Genomic DNA, 23,885 nt, shown 5'->3' with positions numbered 1-23,885 from the left:
TTTTATATTGAAAATTGCCACCATCAGCAAATGCAATGGTTGTGTCACTTCATTATAAAAATTACGTACTGTGAAGCGCTCTCTTTAAAAATTTGTTTGGTAAATCAAGTGTTAATTCTATACTATAGTAATGTTACCATTCGGAAGCACATTTTTTAACACAATTACATTATATCACCGCTGTTTCTTTATATATGATGAACTAAAGTGATTACTAGCGTTTACATCGTTTTGAAACGTTTACAATTTATTAAGGGCTAGTTAGAAGTTTTCTTTAACACCGGCGTATAGTTGAGAGAGTTACAAGGTTTTAAGTTGTGATTTTAAGTTCATAATGTAGCTCGATAATGTATTTCTTAAAGTTAAATTATTTGAAGCCGCATAATGCGTTACACGCAAGTTTGTGTATAAATATTTTTTATTTACAACTTTATATAGTGTAAATAATATACACAAGTAGTTATACACAAGTTTACATTTATCTGTTAAATTTTAAAATTGTCGATCAAATATTATTTCTAAAATTTTCAGCCAAGCTTGCTATTTGTCACATCCAGTTTTTGCCTGAGTACACCCCCTAGGATGAACTCTGTAGAGACGATAAATGCACCTCTTTGTCTCAACGATGGCCAGAGGCTTTTGTCTGCAGAACATGACACGCACATCCAATTCGAACCTCCTTCCTTCCAAGAGCCGCCTGAGCATTCGACAATCACTGTAACAGACAAACATTTGACATCGTCGAAGTAACGCCTGCATCTCACTAGTATAAAACACCTCAGTGGTCTAAAAATAATAACTCGAAAAAACAGCACATTTCAGAACTTACATTTCATCTCGGAGGCATTTGGCATCACATTGGGCGTAGATGATATGTTGTAGCCCTTCAAAAAGTTACGCTTGCTTCGTAGTGTCTTTTCTAGACTGAATTTAAATCTAGTTTCTGCTGCTTCATCTTTTATCAAGTGCAGCCACGGATCTAAAATTACGAAAATTCTAATTAAAAAATCATATAGTCATGTAGGACATTTAGACGCTTGTGAACGTCATTTTTTTATATTATAATTTTTTTCCAACTGTTCAGTTCAGTGTACAGATTTAATTGAGAAGAACTGGCAAGAAACTCAATTTAATTTATAATAATTATATATATAAAAAAAAAATACAATGCCATCTATAAAACAAAAGGCATAAACAATACCATTGGTGTTAGGTGCCAACACATAAGAAACGCCATGTAAGGATGGTATAGGTGTTTTTTATGGTAAATAATTGTCCACCTTATGATGAGGGGTAACCGTTGTCTATGCTCAGCGGTTCAGCTATGAACACCGGACATCACATTATCATGTGACACTCCATCATTGTCATTTTAAACGATTAAGTTGTCATGCTCTTTTTTTAGCATTCTCATCCAAACTGTCTTAACTTTATGAACATAATCAAGAAAACCATAAACCATAACACTCTCTCCTTAACCATGACATTAACAAAATACTATTCTCATTTTGTGGAACCCATGCTAATTGAAAGAAGATGCCATGCGACTTATCCTGTGATTCTACTGCCTAATCTTCCGCACCTTACCGAAACACAGTTTACTAAGTAAGTTTGTGGGCTAAGCTGCTGAAGTAAGGCAACTAGTAATGATAAATATAGAAACAAAACATACCGACAATCATTTTGGTGTCAGCACAAGCTTGAACCCAATCTGCGCCGACGATGGGCTTGCCGAGACCAACCGCACACAGCAATTTAAACGTCCGCCTGATGTTTAAAGTCAACAGAACACTACAAGCGGCCACCTCTGTTACTATTATTGCACCTGCCAAATTAATAACACAATAATTTTAATATATATCCACTAAGAAGCACTACGTAACTATGACAAAATATAAACAGTGTCAAATATTTGCCATTTTTAACTTGTGTAAACACACTTATTTTCAATCTAGCTGACCCGCGCAACTTCGTCTGCATGACAATTACTTGACGTTTATTATTATACTAGCTGTGTCCGCAATTTCACCCGCGTAAATTTACAGCCTATATGTAATTCTGACGTATAAGCTACATTACTGTAAAGTTTCATTAAAATCCGTTCAGTAGTTTTTCCCTGAAAGAGTAACAAACATCCATCCATAATAACAAACTTTCACGTTTATAATATTAATAAGATTTCGCCCGATTTACATAATATCGTTTTAAATTATAATCTTGCCTATATATAAGCTATATTACTGTAAAACTTCATCAAAATCCGTTCAGTAGTTTCTTGCGTGTAAGAGTAACAAATAACCATCCATCCATGCACACTCATAAACTTTCGCATTTATACAATAAGTTAGTACATTATACGTTACTTACCTAGATTTTCCAGTTTCATTTTCACTTCTTCACATGGGAAAGCTGTAAACAACACATATTGTGTCCTCAACATTCGTGCTGGTGTTGCCCTTAGTGATACATTGCCAGCGGATCTTGTTCGTTTAGGACTTGGCGCTCTAGGTGCCTCTGTTGCAAATCGTTTCAATCTGACAGGTACATCTGTATCAGATTCGGAAGATATACTATATACCTTGCTTTTTTCATGTTGAACAGGTTTATTCTTAGGTTGGGGTTTTGTTATTTTGACCTTAATAATAGAATCATTCTCTTTTTTTTCTTTATATGATCTCTGCCTCTTACTTCGTCTTACTTCTTTTTCATCTTTAGTCAATAACACTTTATCTGTGTTCTGATGTGCTCGTTTTTGACTAGTTTCATGCGTTTTGTTTTCTAATGGTTGTTTTAAATTATCATTTTCCATTTCCATCTTTTTTTCTTTAACCTTTACGTAGATTTTATTTTCAGGTTTTTCCTCCTTCTTTCTTGAACTGCGTGTGCTTCTTTTCCTCTTCTCAATGTTGGAATCAATTTGTAAATCATTTACTATTTTTTCTGCATTGCCTTTTATTTTTGAAACACTTGTGATGTTTATATTTTTTTGCAAGTCATCTTTATTTTTCTGATTACAATGTTTTTTGGACTCTTTTTTTTCACTATCTTTACGTTTTTTATTGCTATGCATATTATCTTTCACGTTGTAAACATTACCGGCATTACTTTTCAATTTCAAATTAATTTCGGATTGTTTTTTATTGTTTTTGATTTTTTCGTTATCTTTTTTAAGTCTTGATATATTTTCATTTATAATATCTTCACTTATATTATCATCCTGTTCTGTTAAAAACTTAGGTTTCAGTATATTTTTAAGCTCGGGGTCAGCATTTTGAATTTTTGAGGAAGGTTTCCTAATTCGTGACATAACTCTAGATGGTAAATCATCAATATTCAATTTATTTGACAGATTTTGTTTCACTTTTTGCTTTGAGTATGTTTTAGATCGCTCGTTTCTACGAAGTAAAATTGGAGTATGTTGTTCTTCTGAATCTATTTCTGTTTCAGAGTCACTTGATGATTCACTAAATGCATCTTTTCCCTTTAATGTAACACTGGTTTTTATTTCTTGGCTATCAGGTAAATCAATATCTAGAAATCTAAACGGTTTTTTCTTTGGTGTGACATCTACATCCGAAGAATCACTAGGCATTTTTGTCGGTTTTACAACCTCTACACCAATCACTTCTCTTATTTGTTGACTTGACAGATTTGATGGGGAAATGATAACATCATCATTTATTGTGAAAGACCTATTAAATGTTACATTTCCCTTTCTTGGAGATAAAGTATCTAGACCAGGTAATCTATCATGTGTTTCATATTCTTCAACAGAACATGGTACAATATCAATATCATTTGTAGTAGCTTTAGTATGTATATCATTGTTATTTAATGTTTTATCTGATTTCTGTTTAATAATTTCTGGAGAATGTTGTGCTTCAGTACATAAGTCATCCAATATTTCTTGTGTAGCTGCATAATAATTATTGTCATTGTTATCATTTATATTGATACCATTAGTTTCAATATTATCTGAAACAGGTTCCTTTAGTGGGCTTACTACAGAAATATCTTTTCTTTTTATTTTAATAGGGGATTGTAAGGGAATTTTAAATGGACTGATCTCATTTGAAATCTCTAATTTGACAACCTTATTTTGTGGAATATCATGATTCAATATCTGTGTAGGTAAATCTTCAAATTCAATTTCATCATTTTGCCTTCTGCTTATGTTTTGAACATTCAGAGGATTCTTTTTAACACATAAAGTATTAGATTCAATGTCTTCGACTAATTGTGTATTCATAGTTTCAATGTTCTGGTCATCATTTTCATCAATTATTTGAGTCAATAAATCTTCAAAGTTTACTTTAGAATTATGTTTTGTTTTACTTTCATTTAATTCATCTTCACAGTCAGTAATATCTTCATCTAGAGGTTGTTCAGGTAGCTGCTGTGTTGGTATTATTTCTATATCTTCACAATCTGTAGAACTATCTGACTTACGATGAATGTTAATTTTCTGAAGTGGTATTGACACTTCTGGATCATTTTCTTTAAAGTCTGACATTACAGTAACTTTTTTACTGTCCTTATTAGGAGATTCAGGTAATAAAGATTGAGATTCAAAATTATCTTGAAACATATCTTCATTCATTTCTTCAAATATAATTTCTTCTTCTGAAAGAGTTTTTGAAGAATCTTTGAATTCTTTGTCTAATACATCTCTATCTCTATATTTTGGTACTACTGCAATAGTTTCTTTTTCCGCTTTATTATACTGTGTATCGGCGTCATGTATATTACGACTGTTACAGTTCTCTGCTGTAGATATTTTTTTAGACTTTAGGTTTAACTTTATGGGAAATATTTGTTCATTGTCAGGAACACACTGTTGTGTTTCAGCATTAAAAATATTATCATTGGTATTTTTTGGAAATAAATTAAATTGCATTTCATGTTGATTACTGATTTTGCATACTTCTGGCAGATTATCTGCACCTACAGGCAATTGTGTAGACATACTGTGTATAGATGGTGAACAATTAGCAATTGGTATTTGTGTATTTGCTGTGTAAATAGAATCTGCATTTTCATTATGTTTAATATCTAGTGGTTGTGTTTCCATTTCATGTAAAGTCATATCTTTTGTCTGATTATTAGTAGACTTAAGCGATAAGGTAGAATCATTAAGACTTTGATGAGAATTATCGAAATGTGAACCAATTGAGGTAGATTTCTTTGATGATTTCCAATAAATATTATCAATTTGATTGGATCCTATAGGCTGTATAGATATTGTCGTTGCAGACTGTTTTATATAATTTGTATTGGAATTTCTAAATGGTCTATTTCCTTTTGGCTGAGATGGAGCAATGAATGAGTCGTCCTGAAAAAATATATATAGATAGATAAATAAATTACTTGCATCTTCAGCACATACATAATAGTGAAATAAATTAATCTAATCAAAATAAAGAACAAACTAAAATTATGTGAATGCCGATGAAGTGACACAAAATGGTTGATGGCTCAGCTTAAAGTTTCTCCCTAAAAATGGCAATGCACTAATTTCTGCCGTAACCAATTAAAACAGCGAAATTCCAAAATAAACATTATGTTTTCTAATAAGTTATATGTTTCTAATGTATATAAAAATACTTATCAATACATACCATGGATACAAAAATTTAATCAATTTATTTAAAAGTATTTCAATACTCAAACTAATATTAATATGACACATAATAATTAAAAAGAAGCCTGGTACATAAAAAATCATATTGTCATGAGATTATTCTTGTAAAAAATTATTAACATTTAAGAAAAAGATAAGATAAATATTTCATATAGATGGTATTCCAATATGATTTGAAAATTGTTCAAAAATACTTTTTAATTTTAATTTAGTATCCAATTAATTAAATAGGGTGTATTATTTTTCTAACTGACATAAGAGGATTACGATCCAGGAACAACAATTAAATATTATAAAATATTTACAAACTCACCTTATCACTAACATCTGGAGATTCGGGTATAGTTGTGATTGGTACATTATTGATTCTGGTTATGTGACGAGAAGTTATGGGTGTTTCAGGTATATCCAAAGCTTGAGTCATGGGTAAGTCAGTGTCCTCTTCTAATAGTCTGAATACTCCAAACACATCACCAAACTGTACCATGTCGCCATTCCTGAGTGCATGAGGAATGTATGGCTGTAGAATTTTCTGTAACAAAAATAAATATACTTATTGGAAATTATATTTGCTGTCTTAATCAATCAAAATGGTTCAGTGCAAAGCCTTACTGATGGCCGCAGTGTTGGATTCATTGCAGAGTGTAAACATTTTAAATCATGTTTATGATTGTATTGGACTGGGCGTTTTCTATAAATAATATGTATGTCTGTATTTACAAAAAATGTATCTATGTATTGATAACAGTTGTCTAGTACCCATAACATAAGCTCTGCTTAGACTGGGACTAAATAGTGCTGTATGAATGGTCTTAAGATATTATTATTATTATTAATAAAAATGTAAACATTACTAGTTTTAAGTATATATAAATTTTATAAAATTACTTTTTAAGTACTTTCTATACTAGTAATGTCTTACAATATTGGGAAGACTAGTATGCAAGATAATAGTTCCTTTATTTGTATAAAGGTACTAACAAAATATGGTAGATAGGAATTGCTGAAGAATGAAAATATTGTAATAGGTGTTTTTAATGGACATTAATGGTATGGTTCACCCGCCTGTGGTTTACACTGGTGTGGCACCAGTGGAGAATGATAAGATGGAGATTCAGTTCAGGTGTCAGTTAGCCTATTGTGATAAATTCACCAGCAATTTATCACATTTCCAGGGGTAACCATGGTCAACCTGACAGGGTACATTGCTAGCAAAGAGTCCACATTACTGACAATCCTCTTACCCTCAATAATAGGTGTTATAGTAGCATACTTTTAGACCTTTATAGTTATTCATTACATGTAAATATTACATACACTTACATCCATCAATTTAGTTTTGTTTGCAGAATCCAAATCCATTAACATGAATTCAGTTTTGTTTAGAACATTGATCACAGCATGTTGTCGTGATATGGACTGAAATTAAAAGATAAATCATTTTTACAACTATAATTATGAAAATCCATAAATATTGGTGTATAAGTTAACTCCTCTGCAAATGATGAAATGCATAATTACACAGTAGTTTAAATTTTATACCAAAATTTATTATACTTTAACAAAAATGGAATATGATTTTAGCTCTGATACTATGATATTAAAAGTCTGCTTCATATATTTTAAACATATGTAATTGTATATGATCTACAATTATTTGGAATATAATATTTCATAAACCGGTTTATGTATAACAAAATCGAGCAAACTGCTCAGAATTATGATTGTTATGACTTCCAATGTAACTTACATTCAGTTGCAAAACAATGTTACATGTCTGTGGGTCTCTGCCAATTTTGTTTGGCCCAAATTTCACAGGATATTTTGTTCCACATATTCCAACAAATCCAATCTGAAAAAGTTTTTCATTGATTACTAAATAAAAATTGAAACTCTTAAGATGGAAGTGAATTATTAGTAATATTGAGTAGGGCCATTAGTAATGGGGAGGGAGCTATCTGTGGTTTCCAGGGAGACTATGACAGGGTATAAATGGGTATCATACTATATGATGCTATACTATATACTACTATGATGGTTATCACAGTTAATTCTCTGCACTGAAATCTTAGATGATTTTCCCTCTACCCCACCAGCGTACACCATTAGCCTATACATATACAATTATATGATACATTCACCATTAGCGTAAGCAAGCACACCAGTTTCTAAATACATCGATCAAAGAAACTATATCATGCTATACTAAATTTGAATGAGTGTAATAACCATGAGTGATTTTGACATAAATGATTTACAGGTAAAAATCAATATCCCTCTTTTATTTACTTAGTGGGATTTTTTTATTTCACCTAGAAGTCATTTCGAAATTTATCTATTCAATAAAAAACATACACTTTCGTCATACATCGTAATGGAAGCTTTTTTAATGCGCAACCAATGCTACATGAATGGAGGGTAGAATTATTGTCTTGTTAATTATGTTCAAAATTAAATTAACTATTATAAACAAAATTAAAATGTTATATATAAATATAGTTTGAAGTATTATCATATAAAACTTATTTATAACTTTCGCTATATTTGACAAACGACTGTTTTTGGATAACCTAGGTAAACATTCAACTTGAAATCGTTTAAACAATACAAAATACATTTAAAAGCTGTTTCACAGTTAATAAGTTATTAATAAATATTTTTTTTAATAAAAAATATTAAATATTAAACAGAATATATTTAAAAAATATAAAAATATGTTTACGAACTTGTTCCGGGCTCGACTTTTCAGACCGAGACTCACACAATTCTTGAGTAAATTCCAACCTTTGAGTACACTCCATTATTAAAAAAATTACTTATAATCCATAACTTTTAAATAAAATTCTTCATCAATTGGTTTGATATCATTCGAATTTCCTTTAATGTTTGAAATAAACAAACAACTAAAACAGAAGAACGTAATTTTTTTGTACGGTTATTATTTTTCCCATCTCAGGGAAAGGCAAAAGTATTTAGCTTATACAGCCATTATCTTGAATGGACAAAAACGTGAATTAAAAAAAAATCTACATTGAGTTGCGGTGCCAGTGGGTCTGTAGGTCTACCACGAAGTGCAATTCCGAAATTTCGGATCGATATTTCGTGTGATTCGTACCATGAAAAACGTTCATTCCGAAATCGTGCCCGAAAACGGAGAATATCGTTTCGATCGTCCCAAATCGTACCACGAAGTATCCGTTCGTACGTTATTATGACGTTTTGACAGCACGTTTATCGTGATTTAAAGTGCGAAGTAGACGAAACCTAAATAGTTAACTTTTTACTTTCGTAAGTATGGATTTTACGTATATAAGTGCTGTAATATATAAAACAGTGATTAATTAATAATTCAGTTAATGTGTTACAGTGAATAATGTGATAAAAGTTAAACTAATTAGTGTTTTTAAATATTATTGTGTTCAATATAACCTACAACTTAGCATTACTTTATTTTGATTTAGTTTCATTATGCCAAGATTGGCTGGAATTTTAGAAGCCCTCAATGAAGAAGAAATTGAAAGACGCAGGTTTAAAAGAAAAATGCGTACTAGGTACCTCCAAAGATCCATTCCCGACTTCGAGTTTGTCAGTATGTGGTACGATTATTACCCCTGCCTAAAAATAGTTGAGCAATCGATCCAATAACCAAAGTAAGATCTTATGTACATTTTGTAGATGAAAAAATTTAGTATTTACCTATTATTTAGTATTCCCATATCTATTTTTTTTTCAGATTCTCACTGCATTAAATTTTTATGCCAGTGGTAGCTACCAGGGTGCAGTCGGACAAAATTTAGACACCACTATGGCTCAGCAGTCTGTCTCAAACTGCATCAGGGATGTAACAGATGCCCTAAATACACCCTATATACTAAGGAAATATATAAGATTTCCTCAGTCCAGGGAAGACAGGAACATATTGAAGAGAAAGTAAGTTTATGTATATTAAATATGATTAAGATTTAACTTTATAGAATTTTATGCTCTTTGTCGATTTATAATACATATACTATTAATTTAGTTCAGTCAACTATTTGTAGCTGTAAATTTATAAATGATATTGTTGTTAATTTCAGGAATCAGCATAAGTTAATTGATGTTTAAATAATCAGTAGTTTATATTTCTTTTTCAGTTTTGCTACACAGTATGGTATCCCTGGTGTTATAGGATGTATCGACAGCACCCATGTAGCTATAATTCGGCCAACAGTCAATGAAGAGAGATTTTTCAATAGAAAACATTACCACTCTTTAAATGTTCAAGTTGTAAGTACAGTATTTTATGTAAAATTTGCATAGTGTATAAATAATTCTCAAGTTATTCATATTTGTCACTATCTGCAAATATCTTTATAATGTTTGTCCTATTTTTTAGATTGCTGACAGTAATTTAAAAATTATGAATATTGACACCTCTTATGGTGGTGCCACTCATGATGCATTCATTTGGGAGCATAACGAGATCAAAGATCATTTGGAGAGTCTTCAAGGAGAAACAACTTATTTGCTGGGTAAATAAATCGTAATTGTTAACTTTGTAGTTGTACTACATATAAAATTGGTGAACAAACAAGAATACAATGTTTTGTCATTCCTTTTCATTATTAGGATGTCATAAAAGATGATTATAGATTGTATTTCAGTATTTTTTATGTTAAATATTATTAGCTGATATTATATTGAATAGTCTATAAGCTATCAAGTGCATTTATCAAATTCCAAGTCTCACAGTTAAGTATGTTTTCTTTTCTTTCAGGTATATAAAGATTAGAAGAGAGCCATACGTTCTATTTATGGTATGGGTTCGAGATAGTCATTATATCAAGGCTTTAAAGAATCAAATATTCACCGTTGCCTCACAGTACATTTATGAAATATTATGTATACAAGGAAAAACTTAGATAGTTTCAAGAAACTTAAAGACTGTACAAGTAGAAACTTATGCAATAAAAATATACTAATTTTACCTAAATGCTGTTAAAATTGATATTAAACAAATGTTATGTAAAAAAGCCTATTATAGGATAGATGAATTCATAGATGACAGCAATATAATAAGTTTATTTGAATAAATGATTTTCTATTCTATTCTATTAGAAGTTACGGCATTACTTATTTACAAAATTAAAAACTTTTTACAATAAAATATTTTTATTTTATAATCACATATATGTAGGTATATATATATATAGATAAAAGTAAATCAAAATTGTATATTAAACATTTTTTAAAATAACACTAATTATAAATGATTAAACATTCATTCAGAAAAATGTTGTATAAGTATATGCAAACTAAGTAGTGTAGTTCAAGGCGCATTAAATTAATGACCAGTAAAAAACTATAGTTTAGTACTTTGTGTCTTTGTTAATACTTATATAAAGCTAAGTAACATTTTTATACTCATTATTTTCATCTATTCAGTCGTCTTAATTCTATTTGTAGACCATCCAATCGATCCCTTATTAATACATTTAATTCCTGGAGTGATTGGTGAATCAGCCCTGACTCTACCACCCGATATTTCGAACAAACGCCTGCGTACACTTCCAATGGCGTCTGCTCGACGGCGTCGTCGCTCTGGACGTGTAGTAGCCGTAAGTTCTAAAAAGTTTTTTTAAAATAATTATTATCATTATTGTTTTCGGTATGCATGATTGGTACTAATACCAGACTTGATGTCTAGGAATATACTAGTGATTAGGACTATAAGCCCCCATTACTAATAATCTTAATATTTACAGAAATATTTTCATATAACAATAATTTATTATGATATAAATTTTTTAATCAATAATAAGGTATAAGTAAGATTTATTAGTACTGTCTTATCTTTTACTTCTTAGTTAACATTGAAAAACTGTGTATATATATAAAGGTACCAACTCTGTCTCAACTCATATTTCTGCTATGAAGCAGCTGTTCTTGCATAGCTGTATTTCAGTTTGAAAGGTGGGAAAAGGCTATTTAGGTACCTTATATACAGAAATAAAAGGAATGGTAATGCATGAGGAATACTATGGAAGTCACCATGTATTTTGATGACATCCATTATGTTATATATGTCTAGAGATAACAGTTAGCACTATTTTAGTAATGGTTTTACAACATACCTCTGGAAATGCAGGAACATGTGCATCCGACTGAGGTTCTCCAAAGCCCTCTCCCATAATACCCAATATTCTGCACTGTATTGGGTTTAAAGGCTCAGCAGATGATGGCCCTACCCCAGTGGCTGTGGCATAGCAGCAGTAGCAGCTTTTTTAGTTAGATATTTTTTGTCAGCCCATACCTAAAATTTATAAAGTATCAGTATTGGAAAATTTTATTTAATAACAAAATTATTTAACATTTTAAATGCATATCACGTACTAAAATATCAAGAAAAGTGCTTATTCTGCCACTGCTTTACAGTTTTAGTGCATCCACCCAATGCATTGAGTTCGTCTGTAAGACGAACCCATAATTGGGTGGATCTTGTTCGCCCTTCTGCATTTCTACAGTGGCCTTTCTAAATAGATGTTCATTTTCATTGATGTTTAACGAACAAATTTAGCAATAAAAAATCATTTAAAAACACTTGTGATGATAATTCTTAAGTTTATATATAAAAAAATAAAAACAAAAATTCAAATGTAAATAGAGGTTTGACGTTTTCTTATGACATAAAATACTACTAATTTTAGAAGTTTATAATTTCAATACATTTAAATATAAACGACTGTACATTTTATTTTATCCGGAGTATACCACTTTATTTTTTTCCTAATTTAAGAGTGTATAATAAAAGACTTCTCATCTTTCATTCGTTCACGATCATAGTCTATGGTACCCGTCCGAAATATCTTATTCCGAAGAAACTTCATGGTTCCTTTAAACTAGTATTTCGGTCGTCTTTCGTTTCGTTACGCGATAATCGGCAGTAACTTTCGTGGTAGACCTACTGATATATTTACTGAAGTGGGTGTAGATGGTTTCAATACTATTATTGGGAACAGCGCATCCGCGCCAACTCAGAGCGTGTTATTAGACCGTTGAGATTCTCCACTGCTTGGGTGCTATATATTTCTCCATTTAGAAAATAAACATGCGAGAGGTATACCAGCGAAATCTCAATTTTGTATGGGTGTGTAACCTTACACGTATTATTAACACAATGATTACTTGCTCAGTGTTACACCGCATCCTTGAGTAGTATATTCTTTGACCGCATCTGTCTGTTGTCTATACTGTCAAGCTGTCAACTATATTATCATTTCAGTAATTCACATCACAATTCATAATTTCATTTTATAATTATCGTATACCTCCTACAAAACTGAATTAAATATAATACCTTCTGTAATAAGAACATTAATATTATTTATATATAAATGCGTTTAGTTTTTAAATAAGCCATGCTAATTTATGTTTATTTATTAAAGTGAGTCGGAATAAATATCAGAAATATTGTGCAGCGTTTGTATTTTTTGTCTCTAATAAACCAAATGGATTCGCACGCGGACCGAGTTTCCGAAGGTGGCGATACGGAGGATTTACCCAGTGACTTTTTTGATGACTTTAGTAAAGAGGATTTTATAGAGAGTTTGAGCGTAGTAGACAGTTGGTGCGATGACGATAATAAAAAACGTAGCTCTCGTATTACTGAGACGGAGTTGCAGAATGTTAAGGACCTTCGAGAGTTAATAGGTGACGACGATCGGGACAGGAAAAATAAAGGATCCAACTCGAAGTATAATGATAGAAGTAAAAGAAAAGATAATCAATCATTACCCAAGAAGATAAAGCCATTCCAACGGGATAGTCGGCTGGATGAATTTATTAAACCAGGTAGCCGCCGAGATCCCAGCAAAACTAGTGAGGCTATTAGGAAAGATAAGGAAGTCAAGGTAAAGGAATATTTGGACAAAGTATTGGAAGGAACTGATGACATTCGTCCTCCTGGAACAGAACTGGATGATTATTTTAATGAAAATAAAACAGAGGAAAAACGAAAAACTTCAGCTGTTGAAGGATTCTTTACTTCAAAGAAAGAACCTATTTGGGAATCTAAAACAAGAAGACATAGCCCACATTGGAGCCCGAAGCGCCAACAAAGTCCACGAATAAGTCTTCAGAGGAGTCAACGAAGAAGCCCATGGAGAAGTCCACGAAGGAGCCCACCCAGAGCCTCACGAAGGAGTCCTCGTCGCAGTCCTCATTACAGCTCTAGATGGAACTCACGCATACATCATAGTTCATATAATTCAAAATTTAGGCGCTATAGTCCAGCACAGCGAAGTCCTCATAGAATTAGTCCATCTAGTCGTAGTCCACAAAGGCGTAGATACTCAAAATCTCCAGTTAGACATAAATATAACAGATCATATTCTAGATCACCCATTAGGAGGGAAAGTCCTTTATATACTCCAGAGCCATATACATATTATCCTACTGCTAATTCACAATACACGGCAGATCCACATTATCCTGCACCTGTACAATCTGATGATTATGCAGGTGGTATGCAAATGTATCAGCAGGCACCATTTTATCCTGCAGACTACAGTGGAACTAGCTATGATTATGGCGTACAACAAGTACTACCAGCTGTACAACCACAGCCAGTTCCAGCTCCATTAAATATAGGGTCTGTAAATCCTGTTGCACCACCACTAAATCCAGTTGCCCCAATTCTGAGTGAAATGTCACCTGCCATGGTCCCACCACCATCACAGCCTGTGTCTACGTCAGTAGTAAATGATGCGCCTGACCAAAGTATGGTAACACCATATGATGCTTTGGCACAAGTAAATATATTAATCTATATTTATTAATTAATACATTTTTTTTTATTTGTAGAACAATATAACAGTTTTATTGTCATGTTTCAGTTAGTTGCAGAAGGAAAACTTTCTAAAGAGGATTATTTGAAACTTGCTCCCAATAAAGGTAATTTTCCATGTGAATAAGAATGAGTCAATATTGTTGTGAAAACATCTCAATCACATGATTATTTATATACACATGTTATTGTTAAATATTTTATTAATTATTGCAGGTGTAGCATCCTCTACTATGGACTGCACAGAAAGAGTTAAAGGTAGGTATATTAAATGTTTTAGAACAGCTTTTTTTTACCTTTACCTTATTGGAGAGTTAATTTGTCAAGGAAGAGAAGCTTGCAATAGCAATGCTGTCAACTGTACTCTTTCATAGCTTTAATATACCTAATTAATTTTATTATGACGGGACTGGATGTGACAGATTTAATCATTATTATATTAAGTATTATTTTATTTATTGTGATACTTCATAAAATAATTTTATAATGTATGTATTGGTGATTTCCTTGTTTGTAATATTATTTCCTATGTATTAATGATTGTTAGGGCAACTTGAGAAGGTTGGTCACTGTATATTATGACCAGCCCAAGGATCAATTCAAGCTCAAATCATAGCCCAAATAAACCATGATTCCTTAGGCTTTATTAATATGAGCCAGACAAAGTCATAATTTTCTGATTTCAAATGACTTTTTTATTCATATTGATTGGTCCATATTATTACTGCCTGATTAATGAAGTTGCCCATAACATGTTTCATTATAATAAAATTTTGGTTGCAGTATTGAAGCGCTGCAATGATGCTTTGAGCAAGCTATCCACACTATGTCTACCAAGTCGTTTACTGATAGAGCAGCATGATACCCCAGAAATTAAATCTCTACCCCCCAAGTTTTGTTCACCATTGAAGAGAATACCACCTGTCGAGTTTCACTTCACAAAGGCAAGCGGATCGACAACTGCTCAACAGAATAGGCAGCTCGTCAATAGCATCATTGCGACAATAGGTTTGGACAAATTAGTAGGGTCTAAAAAGAAACCACGAAGTAATATGATAGATGCTGCTGTTCAAACTACTAAAGTTCATTGTGATCTTTGTGAAATTCGAGAATCTACACAGTTCAACGAAGTAGGTACATCTACAGATCCAGGGCATTTTTCTGAATCAGTGCACACTCAAGTTGTGGAACAAGATTTAATTAGTTCGAAGGCTGTTTTCAACGTAAGAGGAAGTGTTTCTGACGGTGCTCCTATATCCATCTCACATCTCACTCCAGCGCAGTTGGTGTCGCAGTTAGCAGCCCGCGCCAAGACACTGAAGCAAACGTCGGACCCCATGCCGTCTTCCAGTCAGTTTACTAGAAGAAATCCTAGCAACAGTTATGACTACAGTGACAGAGGGGGGCAACATTATTATAATAATAACAAATATAGATATTAATTATATCATTGTTGGTGTATAATGGTTTATCTGTGTTCGTTGAAATGAAAGTTAATAATTTACTGATCCTTTAAGTCACAAAGGCGTGTTTACAATAAAATTAAGGCATGAACAATTTGTTTTATTAATTCCAATTGCACTATAAAAACATTTTATTTTGACAGATTATCACTATTGTACTCATATGCGATCTATATGTGTATATTTGTCCTAATAATTTATCTTCTCTCATCTTTCTCTAAGATTTTTAAATACTTATATTATATAACAATTATATTATATTATATAAGGAATTACATCTTAATCTTACATTTCCAAAGCATGTGTTCTCTTGTACAGTGCTTTCATAGACTTATTCGTAACTTATTAAATAATTATATATTAATAAATTATATAATTTTGCTGTTTTCTAGGACAGAAACTTAGAAAAGAATTAATTATTTGTATGTTACTTCCATAAGGGTACAAGAGCAGTAGAACCAGTACTAGGTGCTAATATTTTTGTTATTTATTAGTTTTATTTTATATAAAATTTATGTGGCGTGGAGATTAAAATGGGCCCTGTGGTTTATTATTTGTTTATATTGTTTGTTCTAATATGTCCTTAAAAATGAAAGAAAAGATATGAAGAGTCACATATTTGGCAGCGATATCAAGAGTTTGCCTGCGTTTCGAAGAACAGTACTTTCTAAATGGCGTGTCAAGATTATGGAAGACCTGATCTAACAGTATACCTGTGGACACATGTGGAACATGATATGAAGGATGAGAATTAATTTAAGTCATGTGTACATATACAATATAACTACCTATTAATATATTTACCATAAACCTTCTGAAAAGACCGCGTGGCGATCGACCTTATGGAGCATTAATGCCCTGTATAAATGGGAGAGGATTGGGGTACTAACACCCACTCCTCTCCCCTCTTTAGCAGCCGGTTTATTTTAATAAACATACTGTACCAGTATGGTGTACTGACTGTACCTACGATATATACTACTGTGTGTTTTATCTTGATCGCGACAAAACTGCCTCCATTTTCTCAGGAACTCAATTCACAGCGGGGTATTAGTGGAAGACGAGAATAAAACAAACACAGTCAAGCTACCGTAAACCGTTCGTCAGAATCGAGTTTCTGTAGGGGGATGTGGAGTTGCCCGTATAGTAGCTTGCTAACAATAAAGCCTAAATAAATAAAATATTGCTTTTCAAGATCCCAAGGTGGTCTCCCTCTCCTCTGTTAGTACAAATTGCACCTCTAGTTCCCTATAATAATCCCTTTCCATTTTCACACATTCTAATTACTGATATTTGGTTAAAATAAATATTTAATTTCAATGCATGAATAGGACGCATCAAAAATTCAGTTTTTTGCTTAATTACTGTGTCCTGGTCGACATATAACAGAAGGGTCAGTATAGATATACTATATTCGTTTTTTTTATTGGTTATGGGTAAATATACTAACACAAAATAAAAGTTGTAGTAATTATACCTTCTTTTTGAAGAGCCTATTTTGTTGTAGATATGTAAATGTGAATAAATAATTGCCTCCAATATTTTAGTATTATTAAAGCTTCTATCCCAAGTCATACATTTAATGTTCAGATACCTCATATTTTCCTTAGCACTACACAAGAATTCGTTTACACTATAAGGTGACGGCTCTGAGCAGCAGGAATTCTTCGTGATGCACGGAAGAGTGAATTAAAGTTTGGATATTTCTACTGAATCTTTATAATGTGGAAATGATGCCATAATTGCAGAGAACACATTGGTATTGAGTACGTACATAACAGATACGTGAATACAATGCGTTCAAACGCCGCGTGTCTTGCGCACGTATGGTGTAAAGTAAAGAAGTCTAATATTTCTGAATTCTATTGCCCGACATTTGTTTTTTAGCCAGGTAATTCGATTGAACCTTTTTTATTTGGTAAGCATTTAAATTTCAGTGTGATACAAAATATTTCGTAACGGAAACGACGGAATCAAGAATAGTAGCCAGCAACTTACGAATTTTTTTGCATCTCTTGAAGTTATGACCGTAACGTCATATTCATTTATATTTATATATATATATACCAACACAATCTCGCTGTTTTTTTTAAAGACTAGAACTCATACGACATTATAGAAGCCGTATACGTTACATTTGTAGTCCACTTGTCTACTCTGATAAAAGGGAATGTTATATTTATTATTATAATAACAAAATATAAAACAATAAGAATAAATAGCGTGTTGTAAAGGTCTATCATATCTTAGGCAGTCGTGTCCAATACAATTGCAGCTATTTTATATTTTATTTATATTCTTCATTTATGTTTGATTAATTAATAGAGAAATTTTAAAAGTTTCTTGTCATCCATTTTTACAACCTACAACCGTTATTTCATTGTGAGGACTATATAAAAGAGAATTGATGTTTAGACGTGATACGTGAAATTAACCTACACGTTGAACACGGCTAATATAGTAACATTGGATATCATACTTTACAAAAACTAGTAGTAAATTGTTATACAGATTTTTATTATATTTCATAAATATGTTACAATTTAATTGAAAACATATTACTTTATTCATCTAGGAAATCATCAAGCCATTTCTCTAAATCTTCTGGAGATTGAATAACCGAATCCTTGGGTTGTTTGGTATTTGCAGAACAGTTGTCAGCTACTGAAAGTCGAATAAATAATATCAGCCACAAGTTCAATAACATAATATAGGAGGGAACGAAGGGAGATGAGCACAAATGTTAGTACCATGTACAATGTGAGGAAACAAACCCGCGACAATCCATAATAATAATAATCTCAGGACAATTCACACAGCGCCATCTAGACCCAAGTTAAACTAGCTAAAGCTTGTGTTATGGGTACTATAACCTGAGCCTCTGAATATGATGATATTTATTGTATACTATAAATAAATAACCCTGGACAATTGACACAGCGCCATCTAAACCCACGGTAAGCAGAGCTTGTGTTATGGGTACTGGACAACTGATATTATTTCAGTAGTCCAAAAAAAAAGCATCTATATGTGATATAGATACTTTTTTTGTAAATACATACATAATATACGTAGAAAACATCCAGACCGATACACACAATTATACTCGTGAATACAAATGTTTGCACCGTGCGAGGAACCCGCGACCATCGGAAGTAAAATGGTGTGCTAAATCGCTAGACCAACGAGGCTGTTGAAACTATAAAGATGTTCAGATGATTTTTTTTATATCAAAATACGTTTGGTTCAGCGATGTCGTAGCCAATGGATGACCGACAGGGGATTGTTAGTAATGAGGACTCATAATACCATTACTAGCAATGCACCCTGTCAACAAACAATCGCGATAAATTCCTGGTAAATTTGTCACGATTGGCTAAAACCTCATGTCATCTTATCATCCTTCACTGGTGCCCCGCCACGTAAACCGTAGTTTCCATTATCAAAAAAAAAAAAAAAAAAATGGATGACCGACAATTCCATATTGTAACATTTTTACCAGTGACTAAAAACCTGTCTCTGTGGGTACCTTAGTTTCACCGAATTTAGCTACCAAGCCTTGTAAGATGTGTCAGTTGGCTCTAGGGCGCGATTAGTTAGTGATAAAGGATAGGAGGCATGGCAAGTCCTTTAGATTGTTAAGGTATTAGTAATATCCTATAAAATAAATAAATTACCTTTAGGTATTTTAGATTCTAATTTAATTTCAGGGATATCTGTATTTACAATATCTTTATTGGATATTAAATTGTCAATATCATCTGAAATTAGCTCATCTGTATTCTTCAATATTTGATTGGTATTAGTTTCTTTTGAGCTTTTTAGTGCTGGAGTATTTATTTCATTAATGTCATGCTTTGTTTCAGATTCTAATTTAATATGATTTTCAATTATAGAGGGCTTTTTTTCTATAGATGATTGCTGAGACACATATTGTGCTGCATCTTCTTTCTCCTCAAGTTGTATGTTTTTTGAAATCTTTTTCTTATCATCTATTTCACACACAACTTCTTTTAAAATATTAAGCATTCTATTTTGTCCTTCCAATTCTGTAGTTGTATATGATTTGTCATTATAATACTTTTGCTTATTCTTAATGGCCTTATTATTCATGGTCAATATATCAGTAGATGAAAAAATGTCTTTATCTATACTATTCCTTTCATAAAAAGGCACAGTGGAGAGAGCAGTAACCAGGTCATTCATGTTTATTTCAAAGTATTTGTCATACAGTGATGGTCCTATGTTTACATCCCATGATTTTTCATGTTTAAATTGGAAATGACCTCCAATAGACATGGGGGTCTCTGCAAGTTTCTGTAAATAAAAAGTATGCATATATTGATTTTACATTATATACAATTAAAATCACATAATGGGGGTATTGTGAACATTAAACTATGATTAAATATAAGTATTATTATTTATGTAAGTACAACTGTATATTATAATTATTATACTTGTATGATAATATTGACTTTTATATTGCCTCATACAGGCCTATGCATAATTAGATTAGATCATATTTTTATTAATTGTTAGATATTTTTATAGGTAAGTAAATCATAAACTAAAATTTAGTATATTTACCTCATAATCAGCACCCATATTTTCTTCTTCTAATTCATCATAACTTTTAATTGGCATTTCATATTTTGACCAATTGCTTTGGATTTCCTTTTTTTTATATTTAGAATTTTCTTCTTCAGTAATTTTGAGAATATCATCAGTTTCTCGTTTTAGGTTTTTGTAAAATTCAGGTCCGGGGTCTTCATAAGTTGGTTGGAGGGGCACTGTAACTAAATAATTAAATACAATAGTATATATGGAGTGTAAAAAATTAAGAGATATAGGATTACAATTTATACCATGAAAGGTATTTGTTGTTTAATATACCAATTTAACTGGTAGTAATTATAAAAGTTGAGATGGAAGTATACTTATGCACATAGTACAAAGCCTCCCCACTTTCAGTGGATAAGCATTCTTATATAAAGTTTGTATCAATACTATCAAGGATAAATTATAAGGTAGAGCAAGATTTCATTTAGTTACCTCTCATTTCATAATGGAAAGCATTGATATGAGATGCAGGTATTGAAAACTATAATACTAAGACAGCTTTTTTTCAGTAATTTGTTTCCCTTTGATAGGGCCCTTCCTCATTATTGAATATTAGATGCCGAAGTATTGGGAGACATCAACAGTATCAATATAGCAAAGTTGTCAAGAATTATAGACATATTGATCTTATTTTATTCTTTTGTTTAGAGTTTTTGGATAATGGTGCCATAGATTTTTTTTAAACATCATGTTAGTATTTATTAAATGTTGATCAATCTGCAGTTGCAGATTCGATTCTTTATGGTATATATCTGGTATTTATATCAGTTGTCTTGTACTCATAACTCAAGCTCTGATGATGATGGACTGAGGACTGATGGCACTGTGTCAATACTCCTGGGTTTGTTATTGTTAGATATAATTATATACTTAAGTATTAACCTTTATGTCCTTCGGTCTTCTCAACATGAGCTGTTTTGTTTTCAACAAAGGCTGCCTTTTTATTAGCTGCACCAATCTTTTGTCGCCCTTGGCGAGGTTTTCTTTGCTCCTTAGGGTCATCTTTGTTACTTTTTGATCTAAAAATCATCAATTCATAAAATTAATGTTTAATAATAGTAATACGGGAAAAAGTGATGCAAACGAAGACACAGCACAGGTCAGCTGGTAACAAATAAAAATATAATTTATAGATAATTAAAGTAAATAACTTACTGATTTCTCCTATCATCTGGCATGTTGTAAACAATATCACTGTGCAAATAAAATCACTATTTTAAATAGATAGAAATTTTGTTTAGTCTAAAAAAATATAGAGCATATTGGGACTAAATAAAAAATACTAACTCAAGTACCCAGACGTTACCAATTACCAGATGTTTTAATATTTATGTATAAAGATCTTAACGAACTAACGAAGAAAGAAATATGAAAATAATAACCATTTCCTTTTGTCCACCGTACCTATCTAAACATATTAAAAGCAAAAGTGACAATAAAGTTATACCTATATATAGTTTAATAAAATAACCAAGCTATACTATAGTTCTGACAATAAACAAACAATAAAATATTTTTTATAAAGCGAGTTCAGGCTACCAACTTTCGCCGTTGATTTTTTTTTAATTTTTTATTTATTGAATATTTTAGGCTCTGGATACAAGTCCTTTTTAGCCCAACATAAAATACAAAAACTTTAAAAAAAAATACAATTTCTTCACAGTGTTGGAAATTGATGACTAATAAATGTTGCCATTCTATCCATAGAATTGAAATAATACATGTTCGAATAATTATAAGTTTTTGAAATAAGAATATTTTTTACAAATGAGGCCAATATTTAAAAATATAATTTTATGATATAGGTTATATTGCAACGTATATCAGTTTTCTTTTCAAGTGTGCATTTCCTGATAATAGATAGAGCTATATTGAAACTTGCAGGTGAATAGAGAATGTACTTCGAAAATGCATATTAACTGCTCGGCCAATTTTTTATTTTAATTGAATGATTTACTAATGAACTGAAATAGACCAAATATCTAATTTGTGTAAAAAGTCTTTTGCAGGTCTCAATCTCATCTATTTCAGCCGCCAAGCAGTTTGCTTATTAAGCTGTTACAGTTGTAGGGTGAGATAATGCAGGGAATTTAAAGCTTACATCTTACTAACATCTTAGTCCTCCGGAATGACAAAGTATGAGTCATTGCTGTTAAAAAGATAAAAAAAAATGTGCTGGTGCCGAAGTGCCGGTTATGGTATACATAGATGACGGTTGCCGCTTATCATCAGGTTTTACATCAGCTTGTTCGCTATTCCAATTCCAAATGAAAGAAAAAAAATCCTAGTTCATAATTTAATGATAACACCTGATAGTAAAAACACAGATAACATAATATTACATAATGCACTAGTTTCTACACTTACAACAGTGATTAATCTATATATGTCTTTAGACAGCTATATTGATTTGTAGAACTTCATCAAAAATGTATCCTTTGGTATAGACAACAAATAAGATATGCTATAGACAATACGTCCAAGAGCGCTGTATGTCGGTTTGGATCAAAACTTTAAAGCTATTTAAAGATGCTAGCATTGATTGTTTACGCATTCATAGGGTAGGTGTAGTATCAGTGGGTGGCCCTCTTAGAACACAGATGCATTCTGTTTTTACTGTATTATGTTAAGTACACAGCTCGTTGATGGTTGGTATTTTTTAAAGAATGAATATGGAATAGTGCATTCTCCTGCAATAACGGTGTACAGTGGCATCAAAGAGGACGACGACAAGCATGAAATCGGATCCGTTAGCCCATCATACCGAATTTACTATGATGGGAGAACCTCATGGAAATCGATCTAATTGGGTATGTGCTATCAATGGTGACAACTTGTCCCCATTACCAACCATCCTCTCACTTCTGGATCGGAATTACATTAGTAGTTCAGTCTTGATAATCCGGGCATGATCCCAATGCTAGCAATGTACTATATTAATATATTTTTTTGATGAATCATCATCATTATCATCATCGTCGCAGCCCGGAAGACGTCCACTACTGGACATAGGCCTCCCCCAAAGATCTCCACAACAATCGGTCTTGCGCTGGTGAATATCACCGAGGAATATGAAACAAGAATCCTGAATACCCATGGATTGGGGGGAAGGAGATTGTCATTGTCATGTCAATATAGAATAATAACCCCATTGCTAATAATGTATCATGTCAATTGACCTCCACGCGGTCCTGGAAGCCATCGTGGTAAATTGCTATTTGCCAAGATGGGCTAACTGACCTCACTTCATTCTGATTTTATCATCCTCCACTGGTACCCCACCAGCGTAAATCGTTGCCGCATTATTCCATTATCATCCATGGATAGCTTGGTA

At 32.0% G+C, this 23,885-nt stretch overlaps 3 protein-coding genes and 1 pseudogene across 8 annotated transcripts; 2 read left to right on the top strand and 2 right to left on the bottom strand.

Moving 5' to 3' along the window:
* Nucleotides 1-43: 43 nt before the first annotated feature.
* Nucleotides 44-8,680, bottom strand: LOC131842157 (uncharacterized). Its single transcript, XM_059190683.1, has 8 exons — nucleotides 8,368-8,680; nucleotides 7,392-7,493; nucleotides 6,965-7,060; nucleotides 5,955-6,173; nucleotides 2,368-5,332; nucleotides 1,673-1,825; nucleotides 830-979; nucleotides 44-715 (listed from the first exon to the last, which is right to left on the bottom strand). The coding sequence occupies exons 1-8, from the start codon at nucleotides 8,440-8,442 to the stop codon at nucleotides 528-530; spliced, it is 3,948 nt and encodes a 1,315-aa protein (XP_059046666.1). The 5' UTR covers nucleotides 8,443-8,680; the 3' UTR covers nucleotides 44-527.
* Nucleotides 8,681-8,878: 198 nt separating this feature from the next.
* LOC131842160 (putative nuclease HARBI1) lies at nucleotides 8,879-10,484 on the top strand (annotated as a pseudogene).
* A 2,400-nt stretch (nucleotides 10,485-12,884) lies between these two features.
* Nucleotides 12,885-16,128, top strand: LOC131842146 (uncharacterized). Its single transcript, XM_059190668.1, has 4 exons — nucleotides 12,885-14,430; nucleotides 14,515-14,572; nucleotides 14,682-14,723; nucleotides 15,249-16,128. The coding sequence occupies exons 1-4, from the start codon at nucleotides 13,129-13,131 to the stop codon at nucleotides 15,905-15,907; spliced, it is 2,061 nt and encodes a 686-aa protein (XP_059046651.1). The 5' UTR covers nucleotides 12,885-13,128; the 3' UTR covers nucleotides 15,908-16,128.
* Nucleotides 16,129-18,441: 2,313 nt separating this feature from the next.
* Nucleotides 18,442-22,081, bottom strand: LOC131842158 (uncharacterized). 6 transcript variants are annotated; one of them, XM_059190684.1, is made up of 6 exons: nucleotides 21,839-22,081; nucleotides 21,707-21,762; nucleotides 21,434-21,570; nucleotides 20,519-20,727; nucleotides 19,606-20,245; nucleotides 18,442-18,592 (listed from the first exon to the last, which is right to left on the bottom strand). In XM_059190684.1, exons 2-6 carry the CDS (start codon nucleotides 21,727-21,729, stop codon nucleotides 18,492-18,494), a joined length of 1,110 nt encoding a protein of 369 aa, XP_059046667.1. In that variant the 5' UTR covers nucleotides 21,730-21,762; nucleotides 21,839-22,081; the 3' UTR covers nucleotides 18,442-18,491. The 6 variants fall into 6 exon arrangements, with proteins under 6 accessions (XP_059046667.1, XP_059046668.1, XP_059046669.1 ...); XM_059190685.1 differs by having other exon boundaries at nucleotides 21,707-21,745; XM_059190686.1 differs by having other exon boundaries at nucleotides 21,707-21,745; nucleotides 21,934-22,081.
* Nucleotides 22,082-23,885: the final 1,804 nt, after the last annotated feature.

This window comes from Achroia grisella, unplaced genomic scaffold, assembly GCF_030625045.1.
Source record: "Achroia grisella isolate CSIRO2021 unplaced genomic scaffold, CSIRO_AGI_Agris_v1 utg2138, whole genome shotgun sequence".
Lineage (NCBI taxonomy): Eukaryota > Metazoa > Arthropoda > Insecta > Lepidoptera > Pyralidae > Achroia > Achroia grisella.
Note: the sequence above shows the minus strand (reverse complement) of the source record. Positions and strands in the feature narration are given on the sequence as shown.

Bases quoted from the DNA above. Each gene is read 5' to 3' on its own strand.
- LOC131842146 (XM_059190668.1), top strand. From the start codon at position 13,129: ATGGATTCGCACGCGGACCGAGTTTCCGAAGGTGGCGATACGGAGGAT. The intron at 14,431-14,514 runs GTAAATATATTA...GTCATGTTTCAG, and splicing joins CATATGATGCTTTGGCACAA to TTAGTTGCAGAAGGAAAACT. The intron at 14,573-14,681 runs GTAATTTTCCAT...TAATTATTGCAG, and splicing joins GAAACTTGCTCCCAATAAAG to GTGTAGCATCCTCTACTATG.
- LOC131842157 (XM_059190683.1), bottom strand. From the start codon at position 8,442: ATGGAGTGTACTCAAAGGTTGGAATTTACTCAAGAATTGTGTGAGTCT. The intron at 7,494-8,367 runs GTTCGTAAACAT...AAACTTTTTCAG, and splicing joins AAAAGTCGAGCCCGGAACAA to ATTGGATTTGTTGGAATATG. The intron at 7,061-7,391 runs GTAAGTTACATT...TTTTAATTTCAG, and splicing joins ACATTGTTTTGCAACTGAAT to TCCATATCACGACAACATGC.
- LOC131842158 (XM_059190684.1), bottom strand. From the start codon at position 21,729: ATGCCAGATGATAGGAGAAATCA. The intron at 20,246-20,518 runs GTAAATATACTA...TTTTATTTACAG, and splicing joins ATATGGGTGCTGATTATGAG to AAACTTGCAGAGACCCCCAT. The intron at 18,593-19,605 runs GTAATTTATTTA...TTCGACTTTCAG, and splicing joins AGAATCTAAAATACCTAAAG to TAGCTGACAACTGTTCTGCA.